General features: G+C 36.6%; 1 protein-coding gene across 38 annotated transcripts in view; it reads right to left on the reverse strand.

Annotated features, from left to right (window-relative positions):
- Positions 1–703: 703 nt before the first annotated feature.
- The window catches only part of NRCAM (neuronal cell adhesion molecule), a 146,453-nt gene continuing 134,215 nt past the window's right edge, over positions 704–12,941 (reverse strand). For 21 of the 38 annotated variants that reach the window (XM_074539853.1, XM_074539859.1, XM_074539854.1 and 18 more), the window contains 3 exons: positions 12,564–12,642; positions 7,017–10,789; positions 2,932–3,103 (listed from right to left, as the gene is read on the reverse strand). In XM_074539853.1, coding sequence (XP_074395954.1) covers positions 8,950–10,789; positions 12,564–12,642 — 1,919 coding nt within the window. In that variant the 3' untranslated portion in view covers positions 2,932–3,103; positions 7,017–8,949. Of the gene's footprint in view, positions 3,104–3,665; positions 3,724–7,016; positions 10,790–12,563; positions 12,643–12,941 lie in introns of all 38 variants that reach the window. The other 17 variants (XM_074539882.1, XM_074539877.1, XM_074539880.1 and 14 more) reach the window with 3 other exon arrangements.

Raw genomic sequence — 12,941 nt, forward strand, 5'->3', positions numbered from 1 at the left:
TGGGAAGGCTGGCAGAATGGCTTCTGATTCAGTGATAAGATCCCTCTTTCAAGTATCATGCCCACTCATCAGCTTTTGGATACATCTCCTGAAGCACAGAATCTTGGAATCCATGGCTCTCCTGCAGTCTTCTATGCAGAACAACTGCCCTCCTGCCCAGTCTGTTTCCATTCATATATAGGATAGACAAGATACGAAAAGAGCATTGCAATGGATTTTGTGTACTGTAAAAGATGATGACTAAAAATTCCTCACTTCATATTTAAAAACAGATAACCATAAGTTTGTATGTCAGACGATTCCTTTAGGACACAAAATCCTTATTTGGGATCCTATCTGGAGGCTCTTAATTTCAAATCAACATTACTTTCTCTTATTCACTCTTACAGGTATGGAACATGACTGTTTCAGTTCTTTTATTTGCAGTAATATGACTAAATAAATAATAAAAACATCCAGAGAAGTAAAATGCATATCACAGATTTCAATGGGAAATGGTCAGACAAATTTACCATTTTTTCAAATGGTAGCATGTGAAGGTATGCAAGTTTCTGTAAATAATTTGGTGGCAGTAATGGAAGTTCTGTAACATCATGGGAACAACTTCTGTCAGAGCTCTTTCATGCTGTTTTACTACTTTGAATTCTTAATTACAAGACTAATTCGATGTGATTTTTATTGCTAGTGTAAACAGACCAAACAGTGAAATTTTAAAACCACATTTATTTTTAATACAAAATCCGTTGCACTATTACAGAAGTGAGTCTGTATGTTTACCCCCACATGCACAGATAATTCAGCATCTACAATTAAATAAGAGTAAAATGATATTTTTTTCACCAAAACCATTGGCAAATCCTGTGAAGAAATGTTCTCTTTGTGCTTTGTAATCAGTGTTCATAGAATTCATTTTGTATTTCAGTTCCCATTAAAAAAACTGACCAATGGAAAGCTCAAAGGTGCGAAAGAAGCTTATTACAGCTGGGTTACATTTGGGATTACTTCAGTTGTGCTTTACCTACAATATATACATGAAAGCTGCAAGGTGTCCTATGGGCTAATGTAGTGCACTGGCAAAAGCTCTGAATGGTTTAGTTGGAATCTGCAGTAAATGACCAGATAACTATTTTATTTCCACAAAAAAAAAAAAAAAAGAAAAAGAAAAAAGAAAATAAAAAAAATATAAGTAGATGCTTTAAAATACCATGCACACCATTGCCTATAGTACTTCTTACACAGTACAACATCAGCTTTCTTGGTTTATTTGTCTGTAACACCTAGAAGCATATAGCATCTACGCTTTAAGTGTATTTACAAATTCAACAAAATATCTACATATAAAAAGCTTACTTAAAATTAAACTTGATGCAAGTTATGAAAAACCAATTTATTGGCAAATGAAACTGAGCATTCCTTCAACCATAGGTTGTTATAAAAATTTCTATTTGGAGGTAAACATTTGATTGATATAGTATGCGAGAAAATAATTTTTTAACCGATAAGGGAAATCCTTTACCAATAAACCGTATTAGCACTTGTCAGATGGAATGCTGTGGTCCGAGCGTAACCCCCACACTGCTTCAGGCTGGAGATAATTACAAAGCTGCCACACTGATCAGGCTGGGACACAGAGAGAAATGCATTCTCACCAAATGATGGAGTCAGCTGCTTTGGGTTTTTAATGATTTATTTTACAAGAGCTTATTCCTTGCTGTGTTAGTAAATAATTTAACTCTGGTTGTGTTTTGGGATTTTTGTTTGTTTGTTTGTTTTCGTTTTTGTTTTAAGTATTCTAAGGCCATGAAAACATGTTGTGCTGTAACTGTGTACAAAGCTTTTTCTAAAGGGAAAAATCATACTCTTCTTTATGTAATTTAAAATATTTCAATCTTTCCATTTTTAGCACAACAGTTTCATAGCACTTCTTTTTCTTCACATTTTTACTTTATTTGGCAATGACAGTAGTCTGCTGATCACAGTTTACTGCACTAACTGATTTAGTAGTACAGCACATTACGGAATGCATATCGTATAAAGGCACTGAATGTACTTTGCCCTGTGTTTTCTGGAATATTTTCCTTAATTTTTAAAGTTTTTCTTTCAGTGACTGTAAAAATTCCAAAATGCATTGCAATGCATATCTTTTATGCCCTAAAATCAATTCAATATGTTTTGATGTAAAAATAGAACACTGTACTGCCGTAATACCTGACAGATTAAAAAGGCTATAAAGTAATAGGAGCAAAGAGCAGATAACAGGGTCTCATTAAGCATCAGCAAATGCAAGTGTCATACTTAAATCATTTAGCATTTATATACTGTACATACTGTTCCTAACTGTCTTGCAAAAAGACATATGATAGCTAGACATTAAGTCACCAATTTCACAACAATGTCCACAAAGACATTGAAGTTCTATATAATACTACTATAACACTCTGACATTGAGAACGGAATTCATATTTAGGGATTCAGCTGAGGACTGCATAACAAATTGTCAAACCATGTCTTTATAGTGTACACGAGATTATCTGTGAGTTGTGTAGGGGGTTTTTTTTTCCATGCATTTTACTGTATTTTCAACAGGAAACAAAATTACAAGCTGATGTTACTGTTTGTGTCAGTTCCTTTAAAAAAAAAGTAAAAATACCCAAGTTTTGAGCAAAATTTGAATTTTCTATTTTGATTCATAGTAACATACCACTTACTGTGTCATTATGCTGTGTACTGGTGTTAACCTGCATGTTCTCATAGCATTAACTTCTGGTGGTGAGGAGCTCCGATACCTGCGTGTTCATAGTATGAGAAGGAGGATGTACAAGTGCTTTAAGCAAACTGGAGATACAAGGGGATCAAGTTCTGTGGTTACACAAATGAATTCATGGCATTTACAGGAGAAGGAGCCTCAGAGCTTTCATTTCCTTCTGCAGGTTCTTTCTCTTTTTTACCACTATATTGTCCAATAAAGGAGCCATCCTCATTGAACTGACCATTTACACCTTCTCCATAGTCAACTAAACTATCATCACTGTCTTCTTTTTTCACAGTTCTGTCTGAAGGTGTCCGGCTTCCTTTTTTTAGAGGTTTATGGTCCTCTGCATCGCTGCAGACACAAACAAACAAACATGGGATTAACGGATGCACTGTTTATTAAGACAAAATCAGCCATGCATGCAGGGTTTATGAAAAGCATGTGTGCAGCCCTATAATCCTTTAGTAAACCCACATCACATTGTAGAGACAAATCAATATGATGCAGTTCACATGGAAACATGGTGTAGGAATGGTTTAAACAGAGAATGTCTTCAGTGGTGGGAGGGGGAGTTGTAGTTTCTTTTATTTTTTTTCCCCCATCGTGCATGACTTTTCAGTGGTAAGACCTGGGCCCTTGGAGGTCATGTAAATGCAACTGCAAGCATTAAGAAGTGGGTTGTAAAGCTATAAAAAAATAATTTGTTTGTTCTCCAAAGTAACAAGCTCATGATGTGCCGTGAAGTTAGTCTGTTAAACTTCTTAATTTCTTTGACTCCTTGAAAATGAATGAGGAATGAATTTGGTTAAATGAAATATACTGATTTTCTTTACTAGTATAAAGAAAATAAAAGAGCTGCATTTAAAAAAATTTGTTACATAATGCAGGCCAGACTTGCAATTTTCAACCTTACCTTTCAAGAGACCTACATATTCCATTAAATGGGTGCAGAAGAAACAAATGAAAATAGCCTAAGAAGAAAAGCAAAGTCCATATCCTGATAGTGATCAGTATTGTATCAATAATAAGTTGCTCTTAAAATTTCTACAATATTTACTGTATTACAGGTAAAGCAACAATTTAGCTTACAGTAGCTAGAATTGAGGAGTTGAGAGCATGCTTAGCCTTTTTCATTGCTTATCAGATCCATCTCCCTACCCTACTCCATGACTGATAATGTTCTGACAACTATGATGGTGATTTGGAGGACAAGAGAAAAAGGAAAGGAAAGAAAGGCCAGTGGAGGAGATCCCTGTAGCAAAGTACTGTGGTCTTTCCTTTGTCAGTGGAAAAGGCAGCACCATCAACATCCTCAAATAAATTTGCAGCTGTGGTAGGCTTGTATTTCATGAAATAGATATAGTTGGGCTCTTTTCAGAATCCTTTACATTGCACTTCAGTGTCAAGATGAGGATTTCAGCAGCAGCTCCAAAGCATTTTGAATTGAAACCCACCATTTCCAGCTGCACTTTTGGGTGCAATTATATACCTTGTCTTAAACAGAACATGTGACTTGATTTGCATAAAGGGTACAAAAAAATGAAGTGGTTTGGGGGTTTTATTTAGATTCACAGCTTATGGGAAATATAAAGAAACACATATAAAATATTAAAGAAACAAAATTACATTTTGCAATTTCTAGAACACTAGGCTGAATATATACTCAGCAAATTTTTAACCCTCTAATTCCTAAAACCTAGTATGTTATAAAATAATACATTTTTTTTCTAACTAATACCTTCCTTTAAGCACCCAGAGAAACCATATATATATATGGGTGTGTGTATATATATATATATATAAAACACAGGATGTACAAGGCCACATCAGATCATATAGTTAGCCTACAAAAGCCCTGGTGGAAAACTGTTGGTAGAAAACCATTACTGCCATTTTCCAACAAGCTGTTTCTCCTCATCACCTTATTTTGTTTGTTTTGGAAAACACTAAGTTATTAAATTCTAAAAGAAGGCCACCTCTAATATGCATATACTTACAGAAAAGCATACCAGAGATTTTATCATTCTGCATATACACCAGAAAAAAGTGGTAGGAATATATCTCTTATTTACATATAAGAAAATCCTCATGCTCAAAGCACACAAAAGCAAAACTTCCAAATGTGACTGTATCAGGCTTGATGTTTTCCTTATTGTGGTGTACAAGGCACGAGGATAGATGTCATCGATCTGTGCTCACTGGTGCTACAAACATACAGGCATATAACATTTAAAAGACTGTAGTCCAAAATTTCAATAATTCAGCAGCAAAGTGAAAATGTTTGTAACACTGTGAACACAAGCAGATTACAGAGACATTACTGAAGAGAGTTCATTTTGGAAGGACCCCATATTTCAATGTTGAAGATGGAATTGAGTATTTAATAGTCATACACAATGTAGTTTCTCCAATGCCCCCATCAGAAGGTATTAACAGTTATTAAAACAGACTGCACGAGTCAAAGGAAGGCCAGGCCCTCCTGCTGAAATTGTAACCAGTCCTTTTCCCAGGGAAGATTTGCTTTCTGGGAAAGGAAAGAGCACTGGTATATGGTTTGCTGTTTAATTTCAGGCAAACAACTTCATAATTCTTTACACCATAATATGCAGAAATTAAAATAAATTAAAATTGCAGTTGTATCATATTCTGATTGGTCATGAATCTCTGTGCAAATATTCTAAAGTATGACCCTAGCCAGTGTAATTCAATAGGTTGGAATATACATATATAAACAATATGCCAGTACTGTATAAATACACCAACATTTTTGTGTTTAATCCAATGAAAAGCTTGATTTGCCATTACAATTTAGAAAAATCTGAGTATGAGAACTTCTGCTTTCTGTTGCTCTTCTGGTTTTCTTATTTGTATTTTTGCAAATGAAGTTTATGTAGAAGACAAACAATGAAGAAATACTTACACAGTTGCACTGAGTAAAAGATTTTTCTATATTTTAGTCAGGATGTGAATTCCACAATCTCTATAATTGAAAGCAAACAAAACTGCAGATTTACCAGGAGTGTAACTACATGGAGGTGGGTACTGGTGTGAGAGCATAGTCACAGAAATTGCAAAAATCAAATCTGAACCCGGGGATTCCTTCACTTGTTGCACTACAGAAGTCTAGAGAGAGGTTCTGTCAGGACTCTGGCAGTGGGAAAAACAAGTGGGATTATCCAAGATGCTTGACACTCCTGGTTCAGAAAAGGTAACATTTGCCATGGTACCATTTTTTCTGTATCAAACTGGATTATGACTCTTAAGATGAACACAGTGTTTTGGGTGGAAGAAAAAGAAATTGAGAAAAAACCCAAACAAATAGGAAAAGGAGAAAAAAGTGAACACATCAATGTTTTGGACAAGACTTTTGCTACCCTGGGGATTCAAAACAGAGGAGGGGCTCTGGTGGTCTGGCAAAATGAATGTATTATCTGTTTCCTGCCAAGAAGCAAACTACAAAAACTGCTGAATTACATTAGGAAGAGCTATAGAACACTTTAGACAGTAGAATATATAATGTTATATTGCCAAAACATGGTAAAGCCATAAATTTTGATACTGTACCCACAAGGTTTGCCAACCTTGCTTGCAACTGTTCATAAAACTATTCCAAACTGCAATCAGGATAAACCATAGTTTCTTTCTGTTTCTGTTTGGGGTTTTGCTTGCTGACTTCAATTACATACCTAATGTAATATTGTGATATTAAAAAATAAAGTGCAAATTGGGTTGACTAAAATTACAGTGGTAAAGAAGAAGTTTTTTAAAGCATCATTTATGCAGTGCATATAATTAATAGTCAGAAAACAATAGTTGATGGGAACCAAACATGAGATAAGAATGGGTATGCTTTTTTTAGAGCCATGGAAGTTAAGTGTAGCATACTTTTACTATTTTTTGCTGTAAAAATAAATTCCATACTAGCATTTTTTAGGGATGCAAATTTCTCAAAGAAGATTCACATGTACCAATCATTTTGATAAGTACTTATATGTACCATGCACATTTTTTCAGTAAGAAAAGTGTTTAATATTAAAGCATATTCTAAAAGCATGATTTAAATATAAATCATTAATGATTGCTATTATATGAATGTTTCTTTTTCTTCTTAGTTTAATGAAACACATCTCAAACTTGAAGTTAATTATTAAGAGATATATGAAGTATGAAGGTAGCAATAATATTAGTGCAAAGTACAAATTTATTTGTTTAAAAAAAGTAATTCCATTTCACAAGCTTATCAGTTATTGAAAGAAATATGTACCTTGAAATCTCCTTTCTTCTTTCAACTTTTCAATTTTTCTTCCTTAGACATGGGTACATGCAGCAACCAGTCAGAATGGGGAAGACACTTTTACGATGCCTCTGCAGTCCAGCAGGCAACTAGTTCCCAACTAAACTTTGCCACATTCTTAGACATGCAAAAAGACTCAATATATGGTTAGCAATATACTACTTTTCCTCATAGCACAACTGTCAGGTGAAAGGCAACATGCAACAAAGTGGGAAAAACATTCTGGGCTGTGAGACACAGAAAGTGGATGCAGAAGATGAAAACTGTTGGCAGTAAATTCCTTTTACTGTGACCTCAGGTCAATAGCCCAGAAATGTTTATGTAAAAGCAATTAGGTAAAGCCACAGAAATTCCTTCCTCTATGGCTTCCCTGCATTCTCCAGGGGAATCTGTCCCTATACTTAAGAGGTTTCTGCTGACACTTAAATTATTAGGACTGTGAGTCCTAATATTACTACAGTCAATCCAGACTTCAAACCATTTTACTATTTCTTATTTAAGCACACCTATATTAGACTTCTGAGTAGTTTTTCATTAACATCTCTGTAATACTCAATCTTCAATCCTGACAGAAGCTGAAAAAACAGGGTGATAAAGCCCTGGCTTTAAAAAGCAATGTGCTGAAAAAGTTGTTAACCACACAAGTATTCAAGAATTAAAAAAAGAATTGTCAAAGAAAGTACATGTGTGTAAATTAGAATACAGTAAGACTACTGCCAAATCCAATTGGACTGTTCAGTTCTTCAGGCAGTCCACTGAGATAACCTCTTGTTCTGCAAGGGACCAAGCTTAGAATTACAGTCCTGAGGCACAAATCATGGCTAGGTCCCTAGGGAAACACACCTAAGCTGCAAGTTAAGTAACTACAAGAGAAAACCCCCACAATTGTGGTTACAAACTTTATTTTCATTGTTAGATAGCTCAGAAGAGGGAAGAGTAATATATTATCTAGCAATCCCAGAACACTCTGCCACAGTGTCTCACAGCATATCCTAGAATTTCTAGGAAAAATAACAGTGTCAAAATATTGAAGAAAAGAGGCAAAAAAATGTGCAAATTTCCTGTGTTACCACACTATCAATCCATCCACTGTAGTTGCCTTATCCTGTTTCATCTTCTTAAGAACATTCTGCAGACCACTGGACTTTCGTCCTTCACTTGTAGTTGTTTGCTTCCAGTCTTCCTACCCATGAACTCACAGGTCTGTAGCTGTCATAACTCCTTAATTTCTCTCCATTTATGGACCAAGAGGAAAATTTAGGCTGATTTTTACACCTACACTGACCTCAACACACATCTGTGGTAGTTATTCTGTTTCTTGCAGGTTCTTGGTGTAGACAATGACTGTCCACAATTTACTGTCTCAGTCTTCTACAACTCAGAAAACCACTGAGAGTGCAGAGAAAATTGCTACAGAGGCACTGTTTTCCCTTATTATGTAAAAATGAAGGAATCCATCCAATCACAGGAATATAGCATCCATAGTCATTCCATAGTTCCTGAAACACCTGCATTTCCTAAAGCATTATTTCCTTCACTAGATCAATATGGCAGAAAAAATCTGATTGTTGTCTGGTCCTGCAGACCAGCCAGCTCTCACACAGAAAGTATTCTCTTAGTTGACATTGAGGAGTGCAAAACTTCAAACAAATCCAAACCATCCCAAGACCACTAGGAAGCCTAGAAATGGAATGGGGAAAAAGCCTCCCCTAAAGAGAGGGGATTTGAGAGCTATGATTTCTCTAGCTTAATTAGTCATTAAGATTTAAGTAACTTCATAATTTAAATCTTACTTGGAAACAACTAATTTTCTAAGCACTGGGTTTATTTGTCCAGAAATACTGAAACATTTCCATGTCTTTCCACACTTCTCGGCTCCTGTGAAACTAGGAAGTCTATGTTCTTAGAAAGTTCCTCTTGATGGTCTGATATCTCTCTGAAAGTGAGATGTCTTTTCATACTTGGCATGAAATGACTGTGAGACCTTATACTTTCCCTTCCCTCCTTTGAACTTTGGAGGAGAACGCAAGGAACTCACACCCTTGTGAGGAGAACAGGAAGAGCTTCCAGCCGAGCTCTTTTTTTTCCTCTGACGTAAGTAGTGCTTGTGTTCTGAGACATCCTTCATGATCTGGACTAAGGATTCACCAAACAGCTTGCCCCCTGTGTATGGCAAGGACAGCAGTTTACATTTCAGATCTAGTGGTGAGCTCCAAGGACGCAGCCAGAGAGCTCTCCAGGCTACAGTGAGGCATGCCACATTTTTAACAGTGAGTCTGAGAGAATCCTCAGCTGCATCGTGGATAAAATTAGCTGCAATTTTACACAGCCTGCGTTTTCTCTGCATGGCACCAGATGGGACCCATTTCTTTTTGAATCTAGCTTGTTCTTCCTCTAACCATATTAGTAAAGCTTTAGAAGCATAAGTGCAGTAGATAGATACTCCAAGCTGGGCTGCAACTAGCTTAAAAGATCTTTTAATTGCTTCCTCAATCTTTCTGTCAGTAGGATCTTTAGGGAGAGCACCTCTATTATCAGGCACTGACAGTACAGAATTACCAGTAACCAATACTCTGTCCACCTCAGGCAAGGTCCCCCACAAAGCAGCTTTATCCACTGGAAAAGGATAGAGCTTATGTAGGATTGGTGGGGCTTCATGCTTGCCTTCTGGATTTCCCCAAATCCTGCAGACAAGATCTTCCACAGCAGAATGGATAGGAAGTGCATTATCTACCTTGCCTTCTTCAGAGGGAATAAATAGTTCTTCAGAGGCACATTCAGATTTGGAAGATTTTAACATTAGCACCCTCTTTATGTGTTCAAAAAGGTAATTCTGATTCTCCATGTCAAATTTACGCAGAGGATCTGGTCCTTCTGGATCTTCTGTAGGGGACTCAGATGCCACCTCCCCATCTTCAGGGGCTGATTCAACCTCCAAGGCCTTGTCAGCCTCAGGTTTCTCCTTCCCAGGAGCTGTTTGATATTTTAAGCTGTCCATATGATCAAACTCAGAAATCTGGGAACTGCTCCCAGATGCTTCTAAAGGAACCAGTGGAACTTCTGCAATTGGTATCCTGGGATGCTTCACTGAATGGGTCCTAGCCTGTGCCACAGATGTTATGCTTTGTCTGGCTGCTGTCAAAGCATCCTTTAAGACAGTGGCCAGCTCAGGCAAGATTACAGACTTCATTAGTGAATTCTTTTCAGATTCGGAGAAGTGAGTAGCAGTAGAAGGTCTTACCTTCCTGTGGCAGGAGCTCTGTGTGTCGTCTGAGTCTGAGCTGCAGTCTGGGGTCTGGCTGCACCAGTGCTGGAGAGAAGAATGCTGCCTTGCCAGTAAGCCACCAACTGAGTTGCAGCTGAGGGGTGTCTGGAAAGGGGATGGCTGTCCTGCCTGAGAATCTGAGCCCTCCTCCGACCCCATTATGTGTTGCTCAGAAGCATGATGTCTAGAGCCATGCCTGTACTTCCATTTGTCTGACCTCTTTTCCTCTTGGCAGAGGGAAGCAGAGACAGAACTAACCCTTGTAAGCTCTGAAGACTGCCTAGCCCTCCTCCTGGTGTAGGAGGTCTCTGATCTGGTGCTGGAGTATTGATCCCCTGACCTTCTGAAGAAGTTGGGTCTGTCAGATCTCACAGACTTTGCTTTGGTAAAGACAGGGTTTGCTTCAGCAGAATTGGCACAGCTACCTTTTGTTCTCTTTTCCTTGTCCAGTTTCTTTCCTGTCCAAGCAGACATGGACCTGAAGTGATGAAAAAAGTTCAAAATACTCGAATTCCTAGATCCTTCAAAAATTACATTTTTTTTCCAAGGGAAACCCTATACCCTTTTTCCTCAAAGAAGCACCGCATCATGTGAGGCAGACAAACTGGGAACTGAGTGACTGCAGTGATGCTGGGCTGCAGAGAGGATGACAAGGTATCTTCTGTAATCTGACTGGTTGCTGCTCCTGCCCTGTCTCTAAGGAAAAAAGAGGAAAGCCCAATATAGACTAATTACACAGAAATACAGTTTTAAAAGGAGGTTTTGCAGGGTACATAGAACTCTCCCATTGAATAAGTGTGAAAGCTTGGCATGCATCTGCCCATATTCACTAGACATGAGTGAATGAATGCATTATAAAAATATTTAATAAAGCTCTAGATCATTCTTCAGATTAACTCAAACCACTAAACATGGAGACATAAATTCAAACCTTGCTACAGGTCACACATGAAAGCAGGCTTGAATACTTATTCCAGGCCTGAGAAAACATGCATTGAGGTCACATCATTTGTACAATTCTGTACAAAGGTCAGTTTCTGCTGCTGGAAGTTGCAAGTTTCAAGAACCAGTGGAGCAAAAAAGGAGCATGCAAACTAGGCTTCCCAGAAAACCTTACACAGTATACTTCTTAAACTCTCCTTCCAAAGATTGCTCCATACTTCCCTTTTTATCTGTTGAATTTAGGTAATTCATATGAACTTACAGCTGTAATGGAATACTATACTGATCTCATGAACCTAAGAATGGAGTATACTGTTTTTAATCAGAGAAGAATAAACAGAAACTGCTCCTTAGCATTCAGAACTGTACATCTAGTCCTGTCAGATCGGGATGTAACTTCTCCTTCTGTGAAGAAGCTATGGCAACAAAGTAGATCCTTCTTGAAAAAAAATCTGCTTTTTCTATGTACATTTTTAAATGCCAAATCTTTGCAGTAATAAAGAACTTCTACGCTGCTTTTGACACAGGAATGTACCACAAAATCTATTTCATACCCACGTGAAATATAATCTTATTGACCTATTTAGAAAATAGTAAGATTATTTTTTGTACTAATCAAAAAACAAATAAACTGCTTTTTAATAAGCTATATTCATAATTGTTGTATGAATAGTCTTGCCAAGGCATGCTTTTGGTAATGCCAGATTTGGCTAGTATAAAGAAGAGTGTAAGAATAAGAGCTGTGCTGCATGCTTTGAAGCTGCTTGCTACATATCTTGTACTGAAATACATGAAAGGGACATTTGCTTTCTTTGTAGGACACTCCTTCACCTCTGTGTATAACATCACTTCTTTGTTATTGGATTAGATGTTAGTACTGACAGCGATTTTAAACACATTTGTTTTCCAGTCAACACCAGATTGTCTTTGTTAGAGTTCAGTTACAAATTTATTTTCAAAAACTGAAATGCTCAACATAGTGCCCTAACTGAAAGGACACTGTATCTGGCATTTGAACTCTCTGAAAGATGGTTTTGTAAATAAAGATTCCACACTTTGACTTTCAAACACATACAATTGTGTTTGAATGTGGTTTTCACCTTGAATTAGCAAATGGCTTATACTAAGCTTGGATAATTTTTTTTTTTTCCTAATGTTGTGGTTGAAATGTTATTTTTAGTTCTAAATAATACAGGATACAAAATCTTTTAATGGAAAAAAAAGTTAGTCTTAAATTAATAAGTGTGATACTATATACAGTACATGTGTGACATCAACAGTGAACTTGACAAACCACATCAGCTGCTCACCTGTATTCACCAAATGTTCCATCATCTTCCTTCATAGGTTGTATTTCTGGATCAGCATGTGCATCCTCCTTTTCCTTCACTAAAATATTTGAAATAATAATTTTTATCATGAAACTGCAAGATGAGAAAGTGTAAGACCTTAATTTCTAAAACTGATAACATTTGGCAGGAATGTCTTTTGAATAAAAATTATTTTTAAATGGGGCCGTAGGCTATTACTTTTTTTTTTTTTTAAGAAAAAGATCTGTTAATTGTTATAGGATTTTATTTCCATTCAAGTATGACTGTATGCCATTTTTCATTAGCAGAACTTTCTCTCTTTTATTTCTAGCACTAAAGAGAGAAAATTGTTAAAAATCCTACTAAAATAACATATTT

The sequence above is a fragment of the Zonotrichia albicollis genome, chromosome 4 (genome assembly GCF_047830755.1).
Source record: "Zonotrichia albicollis isolate bZonAlb1 chromosome 4, bZonAlb1.hap1, whole genome shotgun sequence".
In the NCBI taxonomy this organism is placed as follows: Eukaryota; Metazoa; Chordata; class Aves; order Passeriformes; family Passerellidae; genus Zonotrichia; species Zonotrichia albicollis.